At 35.9% G+C, this 23,196-nt stretch overlaps 3 protein-coding genes across 3 annotated transcripts; all 3 read left to right on the top strand.

Moving 5' to 3' along the window:
• The first annotated feature begins 7,508 nt into the window (after positions 1-7,508).
• LOC18593504 (G-type lectin S-receptor-like serine/threonine-protein kinase LECRK4) lies at positions 7,509-10,430 on the top strand. The gene has a single exon (XM_007020763.3). It carries the CDS (start codon positions 7,759-7,761, stop codon positions 10,195-10,197), a length of 2,439 nt encoding a protein of 812 aa, XP_007020825.3. The 5' UTR covers positions 7,509-7,758; the 3' UTR covers positions 10,198-10,430.
• A 3,044-nt stretch (positions 10,431-13,474) lies between these two features.
• Positions 13,475-16,459, top strand: LOC18593503 (G-type lectin S-receptor-like serine/threonine-protein kinase LECRK4). Its single transcript, XM_018124095.2, has one exon. The coding sequence runs from the start codon at positions 13,865-13,867 to the stop codon at positions 16,298-16,300; it is 2,436 nt and encodes an 811-aa protein (XP_017979584.2). The 5' UTR covers positions 13,475-13,864; the 3' UTR covers positions 16,301-16,459.
• Positions 16,460-17,018: 559 nt separating this feature from the next.
• LOC18593502 (G-type lectin S-receptor-like serine/threonine-protein kinase LECRK4) lies at positions 17,019-21,197 on the top strand. The gene has a single exon (XM_018124684.2). The coding sequence runs from the start codon at positions 18,581-18,583 to the stop codon at positions 21,017-21,019; it is 2,439 nt and encodes an 812-aa protein (XP_017980173.2). The 5' UTR covers positions 17,019-18,580; the 3' UTR covers positions 21,020-21,197.
• Positions 21,198-23,196: the final 1,999 nt, after the last annotated feature.

Genomic DNA, 23,196 nt, shown 5'->3' with positions numbered 1-23,196 from the left:
TCAATTTTAAATTTAGTAGATTTCCATGTATTAAAGGGTTGCTTCACCTTGTAAGTGCCTAAAAATAAAAAGCAATGGGCACCAATAGCAGGCTAAGTAGCTTAGAGGAAATCCCAGAGAAACCATGTGCTAAAGATGGTGGTAAATTAAGCCCTTCTGTGGGCTGGAAAAAATTTGTGAGACATTGGGGTAAGGAGTATGGACAGTCCTGCTTGGGTAGAGCAAGTGGTCCTTTAAATGCATTAATTGCTTTTAGCTACTGCTGGATACTTTTAACTTGCCAGGATAGGTCTCCCTCATTGATTCAGCCCCCTGATATTTTTGGGTGCTTTAATTGATATTCACCAGAATGTATTATTGAAACTGTTAATCACAGTTCCTTTGTCATTTCACAGTAAACTAGTAGATAAAAGAAAAGTTAATGATTCTTTTAACCTTGGTGGAAGTAAAGCCAGCAAGCAAGCCATAAAAGATCTATCAGAACTAATTGCCACTTTAACTGTAATATTGCAATAGCATTGTGAGGAAGCTGGGAATAAAAGTTATCTCTGACAGATCAAAAAAATCCAATAAGTTCTGATTTCCTAGGCAAAAAACCAAATATTGAGTACATAAAATGATAAAATATTTATTTATTTTTTGAATGTATACATCAAGAAGGTTCTGACAATTTCATATGTACATCAAAAGATTTCAAAATGAATAGCTCAACAATTATTGAGAGTTTCAATTTGCAATAAATTAAAGATTTCTGAATCCATTGTGAATCTACCCTTGAAAATGATAGTACCACAAGAACCAAATCTGGTACTGTCCATATGAATTGAATATTCACAGAGCAATTCCATGAGGCAGGCAAAGAGACCAAGTATGGATAAACTCTTGGTTGGCAAGAAGGACCTAGAAAAGTGTACAACGATTTAGTATGTAAAGCCACCGTACATATGAATTGAATATACTCAAAGAAATAGCATGAGGCAGATAGGGAAAAAGACCAGGTATGGATAAACTCTTGGTTGGCAAGAAAGAACTTGAAAAGTATAGAAACATTGTTTGTAGACTTGTAGTATTATCTTTTAGTATTTTGGTGGCCAATTTGTATTTCTTTATATATATATCTGCACTTTGATAGTGCTATCAGAAGATGTGCCATTTCAGGAAACTTGATCTCAAAGCTGATTCCAACTTGCAGACAGTTCCGTTATCTTCATCTGCAAATTTTTTTTTCCTCTGATCCAATTGGAAACATGTATTAGGACCACTTGAAGTAATCTTTTCTCATCTAAAAAACTCATCTCGTTTATCTTAAAAATCTAATCGAAACGTTGACATAACATCTCAAATATGCAAACCCGAAATTATTTTTTCATGAATGTACTCTTAATTTAAATGATCTAATAAAATAAAAAAGCATAAGGATATGTGCATATAATTTATCTTCCCTATAGGTTAACCCAAAATTAGGTCTCAAATTGATGACAATTCGAAATCAAACTGTAGCTAGTTAGTCTCATCATCCATATTATAGATAAATTCTTATTGTTGCCGTGTGCTAATTTTTTAGTATGCCTTATATAATGTGATTTTAATTAATTTTAAAGTCCAAATTAGAAATTAAAATTTTTTATTATAAGATTTTATTTTTTTATAATTAATTTTAAAATCCCAAATCCCTGTCACAACCCACAAAGGTGCAACAAGCAGAAGGAAGAAGAAATCAGAAGTAAATTAAGACCAAAATCAGAAGTATTTTATTCCTATACTGATAAGTGATACCCCAAGATAGATTGCTCTGGAACCTAATCTCCTCTTTTGCAGCACAAGTTCAGCAAACCTTCAAAGCAGAAGTTTAGCATGTGATGGTTCTTCATTGTTGCATCTGTTAGTCAGGAAGTCATGGAGTCAATGAAATTTGAGCATAAACAGATCAATTATAAGCAAGGAAAATGAAGATCGAGGATTCCCAAAGTAGAAAGCAGATCCAAAATAAGCTTACAATGTCACATAGGGACAACAAAGTATGAAAAACTGTTGGAAGGTTCTTCTCATTCATCATCAGAATCATCAGAAAATCTATGGCTTCTTCTCCTTCTCCTTTTTGCTTTCCTGTTCCTTCTCTTTTGCTCATGTCTTTCATCATCATCATCTGAGGAATCATCAATGTTCCTCAACTTCCTTCTGCCCCATCCCTGTCCTCCGAATGATCACTCGACCTTCCTCTCTTCTTCCTCTTCCTTAAAAGAATCTGAATCCTTCTTTTTACTACATGACTTCTTCCCTTTCCTAGTACTAAACTTCTTCCCATAACTGTCAGCAATGATCATCTCAATCTCCGGATCAACATCCGAATCCGAGTCCAAATCCGATCCTGATGAACCATCAGCCTTCACAGCTTCCAGCTCTTTCTCCTTGTTATCATCCTTAACTCAGAAAGTTCTTGCACTGAACCCAAAGGTGCCCAACACGCCCACACTTCTTGCAAGCACCACGATCCCCATCAGCATTGGAACCATTGATCCTGGCAACCTGCAAAAGGCTTTTGTACTCATTCTCGGCATCAGGGTTAGAGCTAGACTTGGGGAAACTCCTGGTTCGATGAGTTCTTGGCATCATCGTTCCTGTCAGGTGCGTGTGGATCATAGCCAATCACACTCTGCTATATAGCATGAGTCTCCAGGGCGCCAGGGCTCTACTGTTCGGCACCCGATTGTTTGCAGACATTCGAACCCTCCTCGCGGTAGCAGGCATCTTGAAGCAATAGAGATTTTGAAAGAATGATGGATTGGAATTGCTTGAATATATCCAAATAAAAGAATATGAACGATTTATTACAATACCAATAAGACAGGAAATATATTGGCATTGTTTTGGATTCAATAACACACCAGGAATAAGCCCTTCAACCTTGGAAATCAGTCGAAATTCAGATGTGAATTATGAATCCGTATGTTATGTTATGATAGTTTTGTGGATTGAATAGGATAGTTTAACTCTAATTAAATTAGATTATCTTATTGAGCAAGTTTTTAATCCTAACTAAATTAGGATAACATATCTTAATTATACTAGAATGAGGGTAGAGTGACTTTCCAACATATTGCACGAGATGGGAACTCGTTTGCATATATGTGTTGACTGTGAGTCGATGTTCATAGCATGACAGTAGCTTTCATTAGTAAATTTCTTTATGAATACTTTTAGTTCACAATGTTTTGATCTTGTAAAACTTAGCTTAGAATTGTGATACCCTTAATACCAGATATTTTTTGCTCATAGGTGTTATGTCTGCTCACACCAGTTATACTCTAATTGTAGTAGGAACAATTTCCTGTACCTTCACTGTCTTGGATAGATTGTTAATGAAAACACCTCACTAGCTGAGCAAAAAAAAATTATTGTATTTAACATATTCTAATTATACTCAGATAAAATTATTGTACTTGGTCCTATGAAAGGATCATATGTAGTTAAAAAATAAAATAAGATCTAAATGTAGAGAGACTAATTTGATCGTGTTGGTGGGATTAAGATTATGAACTTAAGACTGTTCTTATAATTTCTTGATTACTTTTTTTGTTACTATACCCGTGAATGTAAGTATCAAAAGATCGAACCAAAATCAAAATTTAGATAGAATCTTTGGTACAAAGAAAGTCAAAGGCTTACATCTCTAGAGTGTGAAGTAAGATGAAACTAAAAGAATGGAATCATTGGTGATTCTTTTTGCATGGGACAGGCAACAATATATGAGTTCTTGAGTAATCACAACCAAATTGAGTGGGCTTAAGACTATTTATATCAACTTAAGACATTGTTTAAAGAAGTGAAATCGATTAATCTTTAAAGCCAAACATGATTATCACAATGGTTATCAAGTATCATAACAATTTTAGGTGTATGAATTTTTTTTTTGTAAGGTCGGTGTATGAATTTTTTTTTTTTTGTAAGGTTGGTGTATGACTTTTCTTGACTTGAAATAGTAAATATCATATTTATGAACTTTTTTAAAAAAGTAGTTGAATTTTTTTCTAAAAAAAAATAGTTGAACATAAGTCGATATTGTTGATTTTCATTTTTTTTTTAATATTAAACCATGCATAAAAACAACAAAATGTTCTCCTTGATTTGAAATTTCTACAAGACAACTACTAGATGTCACGTGCACCCGAGCATTTGGCTCGTTGGTTGGTACATTATTTCTCTGCCTAAAAAGCAGAGTTCGAATCCTCTCTCCTCTAATTATATAAAAAAAAAAACTACTAGATGTCACGTAAATTGCATTTGCAAGATTCCATCTTAAGGGAGGTTGATGGCTTTGAGCGTCTTGTCTTTGACAAATGGTAATAAAAAGATCAAAGTAGAATTACGAACATGTAAACCTACTGTCCAATTACTTTTGATAGACTTTAACTCAAGTTGAGAGAAAAAATTTGTAATATTATTCAATGATTCAAAAAACTAAATCTTAATAAAATTAGTAAAACTAAAGTAGTTAATAAATAAATATTTTATTCTTAAATAAAATATACCTATCTTAAATTTTTAGTACAAGTAAATTAAATAAAAAAAATTCTATTATATCTACAAGTCTTATATCAATCTCTTCATTAAAAAAAGGAAGATACGATCCTTTGAATTTTTTGTTTTGGCTTTTGTGCTAATAGCTTTTGACGCTCAACCTGCTATGCCTTCTACATCAGTTTCAAGAAAATCTTTATGTAACAACTGCTTCGTCATGTACCAAGTTCTAACTGGTGGTTTCCCCTTACTTTTCCTTCTAGATTGCAACCTTTCCCACCACGCAGAAGCCTCATCTTTCAATCTACAGACGACAAGTCTCACTTTTTTTTCTTCTGAAATTTCCATATAATCGAAAAGCCTATCTATTTTCGCAATCCAATCTAAAAAATCTTTAATATTCAGATTCCCATTAAAGTAAGGAATATCTACCTCGCAAGTATCTCTATCACCATAATCACTCAATGCCACCCCTTGACCTTGCATTGCAGATCGTGAGATCTCAATTCCCTGGTCTTCATCATGAAAATCGCAGTCTACCATAACTAGGTTACTTGTCATTAAATTAGATAAGTTTTCCCACTCTAATACTAACCAACGCAGTAAGTTAGCGTAAAAGTAAAAGCACACCTAACTGAGCCTTTAAGGATAATAATTAAATTTCAAATGCAGAAACTTAAACTTAAGTTGAAAGAAAACTAAACTTAAAGGTCTTATTTATAGTGTTATAGTCTCATGTACTACTAAAACTTTATTTCTGATTATCTAATACAACTAGAATAGTTAACAAGAGATTTAAATAAAATAAATATTTTATTCCTAATTAGCGCATGATATCTTAAAATTTTAGTACAAATAAATTAAATAAAAAAATCTATTATACCTATAATTCTTATACAAGTCTCCTAACCAAATAATAAAAATATTAAAATTATGAACACGTCAAAGTATGTGTCATGCTTTGGACACTTTGGCTTTGTAGAATGCTCTTCTTTGCAACACTTTGGACACTTTGGCTTTGTAGAAATGAGGTTATTTTTAGAGGAAAAAGCTTCAGTCCAAACAAAATGAGAGACATCGCCCTTTTACGCCACATGCTTTGATGTCGAGGGAAATGGGAACTTGGCCATGTTCCTGCTGACCTATGTCTCATGGAGCCTCTTTGCTCCAACATCAACACTAAAAGGAAGAATCAAAGAATGGCTACCAATTGGTCAACTCCACCACTTGGAACTCTTAAACTCAACACAGATGGCGTAGCAAAAGGCAAACCTAGACCTGCTGGTATTGGAGGAGTGATTAGGGACCACCATGGCTTCATTCGAGGAACATTCTCTGAAAACATTGGAATCGAGGACTCAAATTTTGCTGAATTTTATGCCATACGGGAAGGAATCAGCTTCTTCTTTTCATCTCCCTGGGCTGCCACTCATTCTCTAGTTGTGGAAAGCGACTCTGCCAATGCTATCAATTGAGCGCAACACCACTGCAAAGTCCCTTGGCGGATGAAAAATATTTCGAATGCCATTGAAACTTTCTTGCGTAAAAGCACAAGAATCACTTTCAAGCATGTAATGAGGGAAGCCAACAAGGTTGTAGACGGATTGGCCAAAGCAGGGGTATTAAGAGACTCAAACTTCAAAGCCTACTTTCAAAACCAACATGGGGAGAGCACATGAACTATTCCTCCATTGCAAAGGCTTATTATTTTGGTTAACCTTCAACTACCCCTATGTTTTTTCTTTTGAATATGATTTCTCACTTCATCCTGTATTTGTCATGCTTTGTACCTCAATGCTGGAAGTAGCAGATCTCTTTTTTTGTAATCTGTTACCCTTTTGCATGGCATTCTTAAAGTGTCTTTTGTAATCTCTTCTTGCAAGATCTCTTATGATTAATAAATACTGCTTTTAAAAAAAAAAAAGTATGTGTCATGCCATTTCTGTTCTTCTCCATTTATTTAGATGGGTACTTTCCACTTTCCAGGAAGTTGTTCCTAGAATCCTAAGATCATACAAATCCAACAGGCAACAGGCTCCGGCCTTTTTAGAGTGCCAACTGCCAGAGAAAATTTTGTATAAACCAGTCTCTTCCCTCAAGGTTAAGCCAAAATTTTCATTTTGTTACACTAGACAATCATATGCTCCACCATGCCCTTTCCTAGCAAACCCACTGTCAAACTTAATATTTTGTTCAAAATTTTACATCTCTATGTCTGATAAATTTACGTAAAATTATGAATATACAACTACGTACAACAAGATCAAAGATGGAACTTATTAGAAAAAAAAAAAAAACATGTTTCAAAAACATTGTTAGGAGTGGAGGGAGAAACCGATGAAGTTTTAGTTGAATTTTAGAAAACATGTTTCTTATAGTTTAGATAACTATAGACTGTAGACTTCGAACCCTTGACAGAAGTAGAAGATCTGTTGACATTAATCTACTTGTCATTGGATTAAAGAATGTAAGAGCAGTGACTCTTATAAGCTGTTTGATGGGCCAACAATGGAGAGATTGATGGCTTTGTTCATGGCTGCAACGCAAAATTTAGATAGTCCTTCTTAGAAAGAAAGTCTTCCAACTAGAGAAGAAGAATTGATAATGGATTGACCATTACAGAATAGACACATTCAAAACTTCTAGACAGGCTTCTTTTAAATATAGAAGTTTATCTGTCTACGTAACAAGATAATGACAAATAACCAAATCACTCGTGAACGATAATAAGATGTCCAGGTAATTAGAGTTTGCAAGATTTCCCATCTTCAGAAATGTTGATGGCTTTTGAACATTTTGTCAATAGACCAATGGGTAAGAGACAGACCAGAGTAGAGTGAGTACTGAGTGGCAAACATAGAGACAAATAGTCACACTTCTTCTGATAGAAAAGCTTGAGATATTTCTACTTCCCTGTTGATAAAGTGGGTCCAGACTCCAGACTCTGACATAAAGCAGTGAACAAATTGAACCTAACCTGGAGCTACCACCATCTGTGCGAAAAAATTTGACAATAATGCATATATGTCAAAGCATGTGCCGTGCCATTTCTGTTCTTATCCAATTTTCTCAGGTGGGTTATTATATTTTTCACTTTCTGCAAGACCAACAGGTAACAGGCTCAGGCCTTTTTAAAGTGCCGACTGCCAGAGAAACTCTTGTGTAAATCAGTCTGTTATCTCAAGTTTAAGCCAAAATTTTCATTTTTGTCACACTTGAACTGCTACTGGGAGAGATTCAATGGTCTCACCACTTTCTCATTGTCATGCTTTCCTGGTTATCCTTTTAGGCATCCATTGGATTTTTGCAACAGTTCAGGCTCAAGGCAATGTAAGTTTAGGTGATTTTTTATCTGCGAATGATAAAAACATTACATGGCAATCACCATCCGGTGATTTTGCCTTCGGGTTTCATTCCATCCCGGATGAAAAAGATCAGTTCCTTCTGGCTATCTGGTATGTCCAGATACTCGACAGAACTATAGTTTGGTGTGCCAATAGACAGAATCCAGCTGAGAGAGAATCAAAGGTTGAGCTCACCAGCACCGGTCTTGTGCTCAAAGACCCTAAAGGCAGAGAGATGTGGAGGTCCAAAAGCCTTAAAAATGACGCTCCAGCATCACATGCAGCCATGCTTGATACAGGGAATTTTGTGATCGCAAGCAGAAACTCCGGCAACATATGGGAAAGCTTCAAATATCCAACTGATACCATCTTACCGACTCAAGAATTGGATGTTGATGGCAGTCTTTCATCAGCTTTGGCAGAGGGAAGTTACCAGAAGGGGAAATATCAGCTTCGTTTTAATAATGGATCTTTCATACTTAATCAAATAGATATGTTCACTGAAAAACCTTACAACAATTATTTCATCCTTGGAAATGGTTCTCGGTTGATCTTCAACAAGACAGGCTATATCCAAATCCAGCATTCGAATGGAAGTCTACTCAACCTTGCACCAGCAAACGCTGCTCCAAACCCAGAGTCAAATTACTACAGGGCAACACTTAATTTTAATGGAGTGTTTACCTTCTATTCTTATCCAAGGAACCCCAGTGGCGGTGGAAGCTGGTCTGCCTGGTGGTTTAGGCCAAGGGACATCTGCTCCAGGTTTGTAGACAGTACAGCTAGACTTGGAAATGGCCCGTGCGGTTATAACAGCATATGCGAACCTATCAATGGGAGGCCTAATTGCACATGTCCACCAGGGTTTTCTTTCTTGGATGAAAAAAATCCATACAATGGCTGCAAACAAGATTACACAAGCTACCCGGAAGATTGCAACCCGGACGGATCCACCATTGAGGAAGATCGCTTTGCGTTCAAGTCAATGCAGTTTGCTGATTTTCCTTTCAGTGACTATGGAATACTGCAACCTGCAAATGAGTTTGAATGTAAGCAATCTTGCCTTCGTGACTGCTCCTGTGCAGTTGCCATTTTACAGGATCCAACTTTAAGTGAAGATGGCAATGGAACTTGTTGGAAAAAGAAATTACCACTTTCAAATGGGTGGTTTAACACAGATGCTGTTGATAGAACAGCTCTATTTAAGGTATTAAAGTCAGATGCCTCTAGGAAAAACCCTGCCACTCCAAATCCAAGTGATGAAAATCAGAATCAAGTTATTTTGATCCTTGGAGTTCTGTTAGGCACCTCTGCAGTTTTCAACTTCTTTTCTTTAGCTGCAATTTCTCTCATCTTCTTCTGCTTATACAAAAGAAGACTGCGGGACTTCAACGGTATTCCTAGCAGAAGAGACTTAGAGACTAATCTACGTTTTTTCACATACAAAGACCTTGAACAAGCCACAAACAGATTTAAAGAAGAATTAGGAAGGGGGGCTTTCGGTACGGTTTATAAAGGAGAACTACCGTCAAGTTTTGGAAATTATGTTGCCGTCAAGAAATTAGACAAGTTTGTTCAAGAGGGTGAAAGGGAATTCAAAACAGAAGTGAAGGTGATTGGCCAAACTCACCACAAGAATTTGGTGAGATTAATTGGCTACTGTGATGAAGGTGAACATCGACTTCTGGTGTACGAGTTCATGCAAAATGGTTCCTTGTCAAGCTTCCTTTTTGGAGTTCTAAGGCCTAGGTGGCAGCAAAGATTGCAAATCGCATTAGGAATTGCAAAAGGACTCACATACTTGCATGAAGAATGCAGCATACAGATCATCCATTGCGACATCAAGCCTCATAACGTACTCCTGGATGATTCTTTCACTGCCAAAATATCTGATTTTGGGTTAGCAAAACTCTTGATCAACAACACCCGAACGATGACCGGAATCAGAGGGACTAAAGGGTATGTTGCACCAGAGTGGTTCAAGAACACGCCGCTCACAGTGAAGGTAGATGTTTACAGTTTTGGAGTCATGTTGCTAGAGATCGTCACTTGCAGAAGATGTGTTGAAATTGAGATGGAGGATGCTGCAATATTGACAGAATGGGCTTATGAATGCTACAGTGAAGGCATAGCCGAAAAGCTGGTGGAAAATGATGAAGAGGCCAGAAGTGATCTTGGGAAGCTGGAGATGTTGTTGAAAGTGGCAATTTGGTGTGTACAAGATGAACCATTGTTGAGACCTTCCATGAGGACAGTCTCCATGATGCTAGAAGGTGCTGTCCAGGTTCCTGCTCCACCGTGCCCTTTCCTAGCAAACCCACTGTCAAGATTTTGAAGTTTGATCCCATATAATTATAGTGAAAACTTGTACTTTTACAAATTTACATAGTTTCAGTTTTCAAGTTTTCCAATAATTTAGGCCCAATCTCAGAGGCCAGAACAAGAGTTCAGTCATGCAAAATGAGAAGCGGCCCATGCAAGGAAAAAGGAAACGGAACCATAATTAATGGTTATTTTTCTTAATGGAACAAGCAATGGATTATGGGCTCTTGACCATGTCCAACCAAATTAAGTGTCATAATGAAGACTATTAAATGTTTTAATTCAAGAACTTAAATTAGTTAAATTATGATATAATATTTAAATATTTGATAATGATGAATTTAATCTAATTAAATTAGTTAGATATAATGTTAATATTAAAAAGAATAATATTCTTATATTTATAAAAAAAAAAAGAATAAAGATAAAAATTAAATAACATTTAATATAAAATGGATAAGATTTGCTCATGTCCCCCAGGATTTTCTTCCTTGGATGAAAGTAATCCATACAATGGCTGCAAACAAGATTACACAAGCTACCCGGAAGATTGCAACCTGGATGGATCAACTAGTGAGATGAAACTAAAAGAATGGAATCATTAGTGATTCTTTTTGCATGGGACATACAACAATATATGAGTTCTTGAGTAATCACAACCAAATTGAGTGGCTTAAGACTATTTATATCAACTCAAGAGATTGTTTAAAGAAGCGAAATCGATTAATCTTTAAAGCCAAACATGATTATCACAATGGTTATCAAGTATCATAACAATTTTAGGTGTATGAATTTTCTTCTTTCTTTTTTTGTAAGGTCGGTGCATGAATTTCTTTTTTTTTTTTTTGTAAGGTTGGTGTATGAATTTTCTTGACTTGAAATAGTAAATATCATATTTATGATTTTTTTAAAAAAGAGTAGTTGAATTTTTTTCTAAAAAAATAGTTGAATATAGGTCGATATTGTTGATTTTCATTTTTTTTAATATTAAATCTTGCATAAAAACAACAAAATGTTCTCCTTGATTTGAAATTTCTACAAGGCAACTACTAGATGTCACGTAAATTGCATTTGCAAGATTCTATCTTAAGAGAGGTTGATGGCTTTGAGCGTCAGATCAAAGTAGAATTACGAACATATAAACCTACTGTCCAATTACTTCTTATAGAAAAGTTTGAAACATGTCCAAACCCTTCGACATAAGATGTAAATCGGTTGAATCTGATGTAGCAAGTTAACGTGATAACAAAAGCTAACATTTTACTGAGCTTTTAAAATTGATAACTAAGTTTAAAATGCAGAAATTTAAATTCAAGTTGAGAGAAAAAATTTGTAATGTTATTCAATGATTCAAAAAACTAAATCTTAATAAAACTAGTAAAACTAGAACAATTGACAAGACATTTAAATAAAATAAATATTTTATTCTTAATTAGAATATGATTATCTTAAAATTTTAGTATAAGTAGATTAAATAAAAAAGAAATTTTATTACATCTATAATTCTTATATTAGTCTCCTCATTAAAAAAGGGAGAATACTAATCTTTGAACTTTTTGTTTTGGCTTTTGTACTATTGGCTTTTGACGCTCAACCTGCTCTAAGAGGTTATCTGCTAGACCTTCTATATCAATCTCAAGAAAATCCTTCTGTAACAATTGCTTCATCATGTACCAGGTTCTAACTGGTGATTTTCCCTTACGTCTCTTTCTGGACTGCAACCTTTCTCACCATGTAAAAGCCTCACCTTTTAATTTACAGGTGACAAGTCTCACCTTTGTTTCTTCTGAAATTTTCATATAATCAAAAAACCTATCTATTTTCGTAATCCAATTTAAAAAATATTTAATATTTAAACTCCCATTAAAGTAAGGAATATCTATCTCGCAAGTATCTTTGTCACCATAATCATTCAACGCCACCCCTTGATCTTGCATTACAGATCGTGAGGTCTCAATTCCCTGATCTTCATCTTGAGAACCGCAATCTACCATAACTGGGTAACTTGTCATTAGATGGAATAAGTTTTCCTCGCTCTAATACTAACTAACGCAGCAAGTTAGCGTGAAAACAAAAACTAGCAACTGTACCTAATTGAGCTTTTAAAGTTGCTACTGCCAGAGAAACTTTGGTATAAACCAGTCTCTTACCTCAAGGTAAGGCCAAAATTTTCATTTTGTCACACTTGACAATCATATACTCTACCACGCCCTTTCCTAGCAAACCCACCGTCAAACTTCATATTTCGTTCATAATTTTATATTACTATGAGCCTGTTTGGCCTAACTTTTTTTTAATTTAAAAATTATTATGAAGTTTTTATGAAAAATATTAATTTTTAAAATTAAGGTAAAGTTATTTGGTAAATTTTTTTTATAAGTTATTTTATATAAGTTATAATTTTAGTTAAAAATATCATAAAATGTATTTCTTTTTTTGAAAGGATATTGTAATTATTTTTAACAGATGAAGATATTTTCGAAATAAAAATAAAAATTTTCTTATACTTTTAAAGGAAGAAAAGAAAAAGCTCCTATGAGGAGCTTTTCTTGAAGTTCTTTTTTTAAAAATTTTATTGTTGTAGCTTTTTTTTCAAAATTTTTTCAAAATTTATGTTTAACACGACTTTTGTTTTGAAGAGGTAGATAAACTGAAAAAAAATCAAGCCAAACAAACACTATATCTAATAAATTTAAGTAAAATTATGAATATATAACTACGTGCAACAAGATCAAAGATAGAACTTATTAGAATAAAAACAAAAACATGTTTCAGAAACATTGTCAGGAAGGGAGGGAGAAACCGATGAAGTTTTAGTTGAATTTTAGAAAACATGTTTCTTAATGTTTAGATAACTATAGACTGTAAACATGTTTAGATAACTATAGACTGTAGACATCTAACCCTTGAGAGAAGTAGAAGAGTTGTTGACATTAATCTACTTGTCATTGGATTAAAGAATGTAAGAGCAGTGACTCTTCTAAGCTGTTTGATGGGCCAAAAATGGAGAGATTGATGGCTTTGTTCATGGCTGCAAACCAAAATTTGGATAGCCCTTCGTACAAAGAAAGTCTTCCAACTCGAGAAGAGAAGATAATGACAAATAACCAAATCACTCTCAAAACTCTTAGACAGGCTTTTTTAAATATAGAAGTTTATTTGTTTAAGTAACAAGATAATGACAAATAACCAAATCACTCATAAAAAATAGCAAGATGTCCAAGTAATTTAAGTTTGCAAGATTTCCCATCTTCAGAAATGTTGATGGCTTTTAAACATTTTGTCACTAGACAAATGGGTAAGAGATAGATCAGGGTAGAGTAGGTGAGCGGCAAACATATAGACAAATAGTCACAGTTCTTGTGATAGAAAAGCTTGAGATATTTATACTTCTCTATTAATAAAGTGGGTCCAGACTCTGACATAAAGCACTAAACAAATTGAACAAAATCGACAATAATGCATACATGTCAAAGCATGTGCCCTGCATTTTTGTTCTTCGGCCTTTTTGCAGGTGGGTTTTTCTACTTTTCACTTTCTCCAAGACCAACAGGCAACAGGCTCAGGCCTTTTTAAAGTGCAAGTGCCAGAGAAACTTCTGTATAAATCAGTCTGTTACCTCAAGGTTAAGCCAAAATTTTCATTTTTGTCACACTTGAACTGCTACTGGGAGAGATTCAATGATCTCACCACTTTCTCATTGTCATCCTTTCCTGGTTATCCTTTTAGGCATCCATTGGATTTTTGCAACGGTTCAGGCTCAAGGCAATGTAAGCTTAGGTGATTTTTTATCTGCGAATGATAAAAACATTGCATGGCAATCACCATCCGGTGATTTTGCCTTTGGTTTTCATCCCATTCAGGGTGAAGAAGACCAGTTCCTTCTTGCTATCTGGTATGCCAAGATACCCGACAGAACTATAGTTTGGTATGCCAATAGAGAGAATCCAGCTGAGAGAGAATCAAAGGTTGAGCTCACCAGCACCGGTCTTGTGCTCAAAGACCCTAAAGACAGGGTGCTGTGGAGGTCCAAAACCCTTAACAATGACTCTCAGGCGTCACATGCAGCCATGCTTGATACAGGGAATTTTGTGATCGCAAGCAGAAACTCAGGCAACATATGGGAAAGCTTCAAATATCCGACTGATACCATCTTACCGACTCAAGAATTGGATGCTGATGGCAGTCTTTCATCAGCTTTGGCAGAACGAAGTTACCAGGAGGGGAAATATCAGCTTCGTTTTAATAATGGATTTTTCATGCTTAATCAAATAGATATGTTCACTGGAAAACCTTACAACAATTATTTCATCCTTGGAAATGGTTCTCGGTTGATCTTCAACCAGTCAGGGTATATCCAAATCCAGAGTTCGAATGGAAGTCTACTCAACCTTGCACCAGAAAATGCTCCTCCAGACCCAGAGTCAAACTACTACAGGGCAATACTTAGTTTTAATGGAGTGTTTACCTTCTATTCTTATCCAAGGAACCCCAGTGGCGGTGAAAGCTGGTCTGCCTGGTGGTTTAGGCCAAAGGACATCTGCTCTAGCTTTGTAGACAGTACAGCTAGACTTGGAAATGGCCCTTGCGGTTATAACAGCATATGCGAACCTATCAATGGGAGGCCTAATTGCACATGTCCACCAGGGTTTTCTTTCTTGGATGAAAGTAATCCATACAATGGCTGCAAACAAGATTACACAAGCTACCCGCAAGATTGCAACCCGGACGGATCCACCATTGAGGAAGATCGCTTTGAATTCAAGTCAATGCAGTTTGTTGATTTTCCTTTCAGTGACTATGGAATACTGCAACCTGCAACTGAGTTTGAATGTAAGCAATCTTGCCTTCTTGACTGTTCTTGTGCGGTTGCCATTTTACAGGATCCAACTGTCAGTAAAGATGGCAATGGAACTTGTTGGAAAAAGAAACTACCACTTTCAAATGGATCTGTTAACAGAGAGACTATTGATAGAACATCTCTATTTAAGGTATTAAAGTCAGAAGCTAGGAAAAACCCTGCCACTCCAAATCCAAGTGATGAAAATCAGAATCAAGTTATTTTGATCCTTGGAGTTCTCTTAGGCACCTCTGCAGTTTTCAACTTCTTTTCTTTAGCTGCAATTTCTCTCATCTTCTTCTGCTTATACAAAAGAAGACTGCGGGACTTCAACGGTATTCCTGGCAGAAGAGACTTAGAGACTAATCTACGTTCTTTCACATACAAAGACCTTGAACAAGCCACGAACAGATTCAAAGAAGAATTAGGAAGGGGGGCTTTTGGTACGGTCTATAAAGGAGAACTGCCATCGAGTTTTGGAAATTATGTTGCCGTCAAGAAACTAGACAAGTTTGTTCAAGAGGGTGACAGGGAATTCAAAACAGAAGTGAAGGTGATTGGCCAAACTCACCACAAGAATTTGGTGAGACTAATTGGCTACTGTGATGAAGGTGAACACCGACTTCTAGTGTACGAGTTCATGCAAAATGGTTCCCTGTCAAGCTTCCTTTTCGGAGTGCTAAGACCTAGTTGGCAACAAAGATTGCATATCGCATTAGGAATTGCAAAAGGTCTCACATACTTGCATGAAGAATGCAGCATACAGATCATCCATTGCGACATCAAGCCTCAAAACATACTCCTGGATGATTCTTTCACCGCCAAAATATCTGACTTTGGGTTGGCAAAGCTCTTGATCAACAACACCAAAACACTGACCGGCATCAGAGGGACTAAAGGGTATGTTGCACCAGAGTGGTTCAAGAACACGCCGCTCACAGTGAAGGTAGATGTTTACAGTTTTGGAGTCATGTTGCTGGAGATCATCACTTGCAGAAGATCTGTTGAAATTGAGATGGAGGATGCTGCAATATTGACAGAATGGGCTTATGAACGCTACAGTGAAGGCATAGCGGAAAAGCTGGTGGAAAATGATGAAGAGGCCAGAAGTGATCTTGGGAAGCTGGAGATGTTGTTGAAAGTGGCAATTTGGTGTGTACAAGATGAGCCATTGTTGAGACCTTCCATGAGGACAGTCTCCATGATGCTAGAAGGTGCTGTCCAGGTTCCTACTCCACCGTGCCCTTTCCTAGCAGACCCACTGTCAAGATTTTGAAGTTTGATCCCATAATCATAGAGAAAACTTGCACTTTTACAAATTTACATAGTTTCAGTTTTCAAGGTTTCCAATAATTTAGGCCCAATCTCAGAGGTCAGAACAAGAGATTCCATGCACTTGCAAGGAAAAATGAAATTGAACCATAATTAATGGTTATTTTTCTTAATGGAACACGCAACAGATTATGGGCTTTTGACCATGTCCAACCCAATTAAGTGTCATAATTAAGACTATTAAATGCTTTAATTAAAGAACATAAATTAATTAAATTATGATATAATATTTAAATATTTTATAATAATGAATTTAATTAAATTAAATTTGTTAGATATAATGTTAATATTAAAAAGAATAATATTCTTATATTTATAAAAAAAATAAGAATAAAGATAAAAATTAAATAACATTTAATATAAAATGGATAAGATTATAAATTACCATGTTGTTTACATAACTTGTTTATTAGGTTTTTTGTTTTTTTTAAAAAAATTATATTATTTGACCTTACAATAAAGTTAACCTTACTATAACTCTCATTATGTGAAGACAAAAATAAAAATAATAAGCAAAGACGAGTTCTAATGGATTAGAATTGCTTGAAGATATCGAAATAAAAGAATTTAAAGGCTTTAACAACACCAATAAGCAAGCATCCAAACATTTGACTCACTATTCAATACACGATCTCTTTGTTTAAAGATAAGTTTCAATAGTACATCACGAATAAGACCTTTCAGCTTTAGAAATCAATGGAAATTTGTACATAAATTCAGGATTTATATTTTTTCAAAGAGTTTAAATTTTACCAGGTTTCTCTGCAAAACCTTATGCTTATACCTTCCAATGAAAACAAGCCACTCTCCATCTAATTTAATGGTCTTCTACATTTATCTCGCGCGTCTCCGATGTTAAAGGAGAAATAAAAATCTTTTCCGCTCAAGTTACTTGACGTTTTATTCATAATTTTACATCATATGTCCGTTAAATTTATGTGAAATTATGAGTAAGTTTATGTCGTAAGTTTTAGTTAAATTTTAGAAACATGTTTCTCCGGTTTTGGATAATTCTACAGACCGTAGACATCGAAATCACTCATAAAAAATAACAAGATGTCAGGTAACTTGCGTCCTCAATTTGCAGATAGTCTTGCGAAAGAAGGGGTCAGACGTCAGGAGGATTTATTGAATGTCTTTGAGTAGTAAAGAGGCTGGAGATTTTTTCTTCTTTTTTGAATGGCTGCGTGAAGAATTCAAGCTTCAAGTTTGGTCGTTTCTCTCTGTTGCTTTTTGACTTGTATTTGGCTGAGATGGTTCATTGTTTGAGCCAAGGTCCGTGATATGAGGCCCTGAGTTTTTGATCAGATTGTAAGCTTGCTGGTTCTCCCTTCAGGAATGACTTTTGCACAGGGAGGCTTCGGGTTTCTTATGGAGGCTATTTGCTGTTTCTGATTTTGTTTTTTGTTTTTGACGATAGGGGTTTTTCTGGGGTTCTTTGTAAGCTGGTTTTCTTTTGGCAAGATGACAAGATTTTGAGATGATATGCTGATCAAGGCATAGCATCTTAAACTCATGTGCTCTTTTGTTCCCCAAGGAACCTATTCTTGGTTTCTATAATGAAATCCAATTAATTTTCAAAAAAAAAAAAAACTTGCGTCCTCATGATTTTCCATCTTCAGGAATGTTGATGGCTTTGATTGTTACTTGGTTATTTTTTCTGGTATGGATGATGTCGTCTTGATGGCTCATCGGGATCTCTTCTAAGTTCTGCAAATCCCCACTGCTTGGGACTCTTTTTTTGTGTTCAAGCAAGTCACTTGTGACCATGCCCCCAGTAAGTCTCCCCTTGAAGATCTTTTAGCAATAAAACCTCAGCCTTTCAAAAAAAATATGTAGTCACAGTTTTTCTGATAGAAAAGCTTCGGATCTTTCTATTCCTGTAACCTGTTGACAGTGGACATAAGAAGTAAACAAATTGACCCTGACCTGAAACTTCTAGAATCTGTGGAAAACAATGGACAAGATTGCATGCATGTCAAGGTCTTTGCCGTGCCATTTCCGTTCTTCTCATTTTTCTAGGTGGGTTATTATCCTTTCCACTTTCCAGGAAGTTGTTCCTGGAATCCTAAGATCATACAAATCCAACAGGCTCAGGCCTTTTTAAAGTGCCTACTGCCAGAGAAACTCTTGTGTAAATCAGTCTCTTACCTCAAGGTTAGGACAAAATTTTCATTTTGTCACACTCGACAATCATACTTGAACTCGTACTGGGAGAGATTCAATGATCTCACCACTTTATCATTGTCATCCTTTCCTGGTTATCCTTTTAAGCGTTCTTTGGATTTTGGCTACAGTTCAGGCTCAGGGCAATGTAAGTGTAGACAATTTTCTATCTGCAAATGATGAAAGCATTCCATGGCAATCACCATCCGGTGATTTTGCCTTTGGTTTTCATCCCATTCAGGGCAAAGAAGATCAGTTCCTTCTTGCTATCTGGTATGCCAAGATACCCGGCAGAACTATAGTTTGGTATGCCAATAGACAGAATCCAGCTGAGAGAGGATCAAAGGTTGAGCTCACCAGCACCGGTCTTGTGCTCAAAGACCCTAAAGGCGGAGTGCTGTGGAGATCCAAAAGCCCTAAAGATGACACTCAAGCATCACACGCAGCCATGCTTGATACAGGGAATTTTGTGATCGCAAGCAGAAACTCAGGCAACATATGGGAAAGCTTCAAATATCCAACTGATACCATCTTACCGACTCAAGAATTGGATGCTGATAGCAGTCTTTCATCAGCTTTGACAGATAGAAGTTATCAGGAGGGGAAATATCAGCTTCGTTTTAATAATGGATTTTTCATACTTAATCAAATAGATATGTTCACTGGAAAACCTTACAACAATTATTTCAACCTTGGAAATGGTTCTCGGTTGATCTTCAACCAGTCAGGGTATATCCAAATCCAGAGTTCGAATGGAAGTCTACTCAACCTTGCACCAGAAAATGCTCCTCCAGACCCAGAGTCAAACTACTACAGGGCAATACTTAGTTTTGATGGAGTGTTTACCTTCTATTCGTATCCAAGGAACCCCAGTGGCGGTGCAAGCTGGTCTGCCTGGTGGATTAGGCCAAAGGACATCTGCTCCAGCTTTGTAGACAGTACAGCTAGACTTGGAAATGGCCCTTGCGGTTATAACACCATTTGCGAATCTCTCAATAATGGGAGGCCTAATTGCTCATGTCCCCCAGGGTTTTCTTTCTTGGATGAAAGTAATCCATACAATGGCTGCAAACAAGATTACACAAGCTACCCGGAAGATTGCAACGTGGACGGATCCACCAGTGAGGAAGATCTCTTTGAATTCAAGTCAATGCAGTTTGTTGATTTTCCTTTCAGTGACTTTGGAATATTGCAACCTGCAACTGAGTTTGAATGTAAGCAATCTTGCCTCCGTGACTGCTCCTGTGCAGTTGCCATTTTACAGGATCCAACTGTAAGTGAAGATGGCAGTGGAACTTGTTGGAAAAAGAAACTGCCACTTTCAAATGGACACGTTAACAGAGAGACTATTGATAGAACATCTCTATTTAAGGTATTAAAGTCAGATGCCCCTAAGACTAAGAAAAACCCTGCCACTCCAAATCCAAATGATGAAAATCAGAATCAAGTTATTTGGATCCTTGGAGTTCTCTTAGGCACCTCTGCAGTTTTCAACTTTGTTTCTTTCGCTGCAATTTCCCTTATCTTCTTCTGCTTATACAAAAGAAGACTGCGGGACTTCAACGGTATTCCTAGCGGAAGAGACTTAGAGACTAATCTACGTTCTTTCACATACAAAGACCTTGAACAAGCCACAAACAGATTCAAAGAAGAATTAGGAAGGGGGGCATTTGGTACGGTCTGTAAAGGAGAACTGCCATCAAGTTTTGGAAATTTTGTTGCCGTCAAGAAACTAGACAAGTTTGTTCAAGAGGGTGAAAGGGAATTCAAAACAGAGGTGAAGGTGATTGGCCAAACTCACCACAAGAATTTAGTGAGATTAATTGGCTACTGTGATGAAGGTGAACATCGACTTCTGGTATACGAGTTCATGCAAAATGGTTCCTTGTCAAGCTTTCTTTTTGGAGTTCTAAGGCCTAGTTGGCAACAAAGATTGCATATAGCATTAGGAATTGCAAAAGGACTCGCATACTTGCATGAAGAATGCAGCATACAGATCATCCATTGCGACATCAAGCCTCAAAACATACTCCTGGATGATTCTTTCACTGCCAAAATATCTGATTTTGGGTTGGCAAAGCTCTTGATCAACAACACCAAAACACTGACCGGCATCAGAGGGACTAAAGGGTATGTTGCACCAGAGTGGTTCAGGAACACGCCGCTCACAGTGAAGGTAGATGTTTACAGTTTCGGAGTCATGTTGCTAGAGATCATCACTTGCAGAAGATGTGTTGAAATTGAGATGGAGAATGCTGCAATATTGACAGACTGGGCTTACGAATGCCACAGTGAAGGCATAGCGGAAAAGCTGGTGGAAAATGATGAAGAGGCCAGAAGTGATCCTGCGAAGCTGGAGATGTTGTTGAAAGTGGCAATTTGGTGCGTACAAGATGAGCCATTGTTGAGACCTTCCATGAGGACAGTCTCCATGATGCTAGAAGGTGCTGTCCAGGTTCCTACTCCACCATGCCCTTTCCTGGCAAACCCACTGTAAAGATTTTGAAGTTTGATCCCATAACCATAGAGAAACCTTGTACTTTTACAACTTTACATAGTTTCAGTTTTCAAGTTTTCCAATAATTTAGGCCCAATCTAAGAGGTCAGAACAAGAGATTCCATGCACTTGCAAGGAAAAAAGAAATTGAACCATAATTAATGGTTATTTTTCTTAATGGAACATGCAACAGATTATGGGCTCTTGATCATGTCCAACCAAATTAAGTGTCATAATTAAGACCATTAATTGTTTTAATTAAAGAACTGGAATTAATCAATAAGAGTGGCCCTTCCATGATTATCATCTACTTTAGGTGTGCTCTTTGGATAGGTTGGTTGGGGCGTTGTTCTATTCACTATACACAAGAAACGAAAGTAAACCTGTGAGAATCGTTGAAATTTAATCAATTCAATTATAAATAGAAGTACAATTTTATAAGAGTTGAACATCAAATTAACCAAACTCATTTCTTAATACATATTCATCAATCAATCAAAGATGAACTTGTTGCAATCTTGTTACTTTGATATATTATTGCTTGTTCTTTGACTTTGGGTCATCTCATCTCAATTGAAAAAACCAATTCCCATGTTCATTTACTTATTATTAAATTATCAAATCCATCTAAGTAGCTCATAAAAATTTTTAAATGTGTTCTTCCAAAGTCTTAGAATTTCTTCTTGAAGACCCTCCATTCTTTCTTGGTGGCCTATTAAATACAGCCCACCTTAAATTTTAAATTCCTATAACACTAAATCACTGGTTTTGGGTGGTGACTTCTTATCTACAAACAAAATCATTGAGCCATCACTTAGTGGGCCTAGGTCCCTATAGAAGAAATTCAAAGGCAAATTATCATGGGACCACTTCTTGGGCTTAGCCCATGAATTTGACTTTAATTGAATAAAAAAACCTAAATTTAAACTAAAAAAAATAAAATATTTACATTCGATATATTATCCGGATAAAATAAGGTATTGTTTAACAATACGTTAGATATATATTATTTGAAATAAAATAAACATAAAATAATTTTAAAAAATCATTAAATACCCACAAAATTATAGAGAAAAGGATTGATAGAAAAGCACAAACTTCTAAAGTAGAGAATTTGCCTTGCAAGTTATGTTTGCTTCTTTGAACTAACATGGCTAAGCTTCACTCAAACTTCTTGGATTCTTGTTTTCTCTTCACAATTAGGAAAATTCTTTCCAAGTTTTCTTTCACTTGTATAATTTGTTCTTCTCTTTTAGCCCACATCAGAAGCTTCAATCTTTGTTTCTTCTAGGAAACACACTCTACTAAACAAACGTGTCTTGTCCAATTCTCTTGTTCTTTGTTCCGTTTAATTCGTTGAAGGAAATTGGTTTGGGGTCTTACAGCATCAATCAAAACCGTGTTTGGTCCAATAGAAACTCAAGAACAAAAGTCATTAATAGATTAAATTGGAAACCAATCTCCACGTTTTCTTGATTAGAATTCTAGCACCAACTTTGACGCATACCCATTTTGCCACGTGTCCCATGTAATGAATTTTCTTTCATTTTGGGACCCACTTTTGTTGCCAGTTCATATGATCAATAATATAGCCCTTAAAATGGGTTTTTCACATGTTCTGATGATCTTGGATCTCAGCCTTCAGATTTTGTGTGTCAATCGTCATCCCGTGGTTTTGAGTGATCAAACAAGGGGGAAATGATTTTCCTCCAAGGAAAGGAAAAGTAGTTCACAGAATTATTCTTTTTTTTTTGCAATAAATATGTTGGAGGAAAAGAATGAAAAATTTCTTGTTTTGGGATAGAAGTGGAGTTGTGGATGACTTTGCATTTCCAATTCTTTTAGCAAGTGAAGACAAAATGAAAAAGTTCTATCCAACCAAATGTCTAACTTTATAAAATAAGAGGAAAGGTGCACTTTTTTTCTAATCACAAAGTTCATAAATCAAAGGTTTTGGATCAGGATATTCTAACAACTTGGGATCTTTAAACGTTTTCTTGATAATACAGTCTATTTAAGACTTAATTTTAAGAAATTATATTATCCTGCTATAATAATTTGTTAATTTTTCTGCGACTGTAGAGTATATGATCAGACTATCAGCATTCACTATCAATTAAGATATTGTTGTTTAAATATTTTTCATTTAATGTATTATTACAGGAAAATCTTAACTG

The sequence above is a fragment of the Theobroma cacao genome, chromosome 7 (assembly GCF_053813885.1).
Source record: "Theobroma cacao isolate CCN51 chromosome 7, ASM5381388v1, whole genome shotgun sequence".
Lineage (NCBI taxonomy): Eukaryota > Viridiplantae > Streptophyta > Magnoliopsida > Malvales > Malvaceae > Theobroma > Theobroma cacao.
The sequence above is the reverse complement of the archived record's forward strand: the minus strand, read 5'-3'. Positions and strand labels throughout refer to the sequence as shown.

Excerpts from the sequence above, each read along its gene's own strand:
- LOC18593504 (XM_007020763.3), top strand. The coding sequence starts at position 7,759 with ATGGTCTCACCACTTTCTCATTGTCATGCTTTCCTGGTTATCCTTTTA.
- LOC18593503 (XM_018124095.2), top strand. The coding sequence starts at position 13,865 with ATGATCTCACCACTTTCTCATTGTCATCCTTTCCTGGTTATCCTTTTA.
- LOC18593502 (XM_018124684.2), top strand. The coding sequence starts at position 18,581 with ATGATCTCACCACTTTATCATTGTCATCCTTTCCTGGTTATCCTTTTA.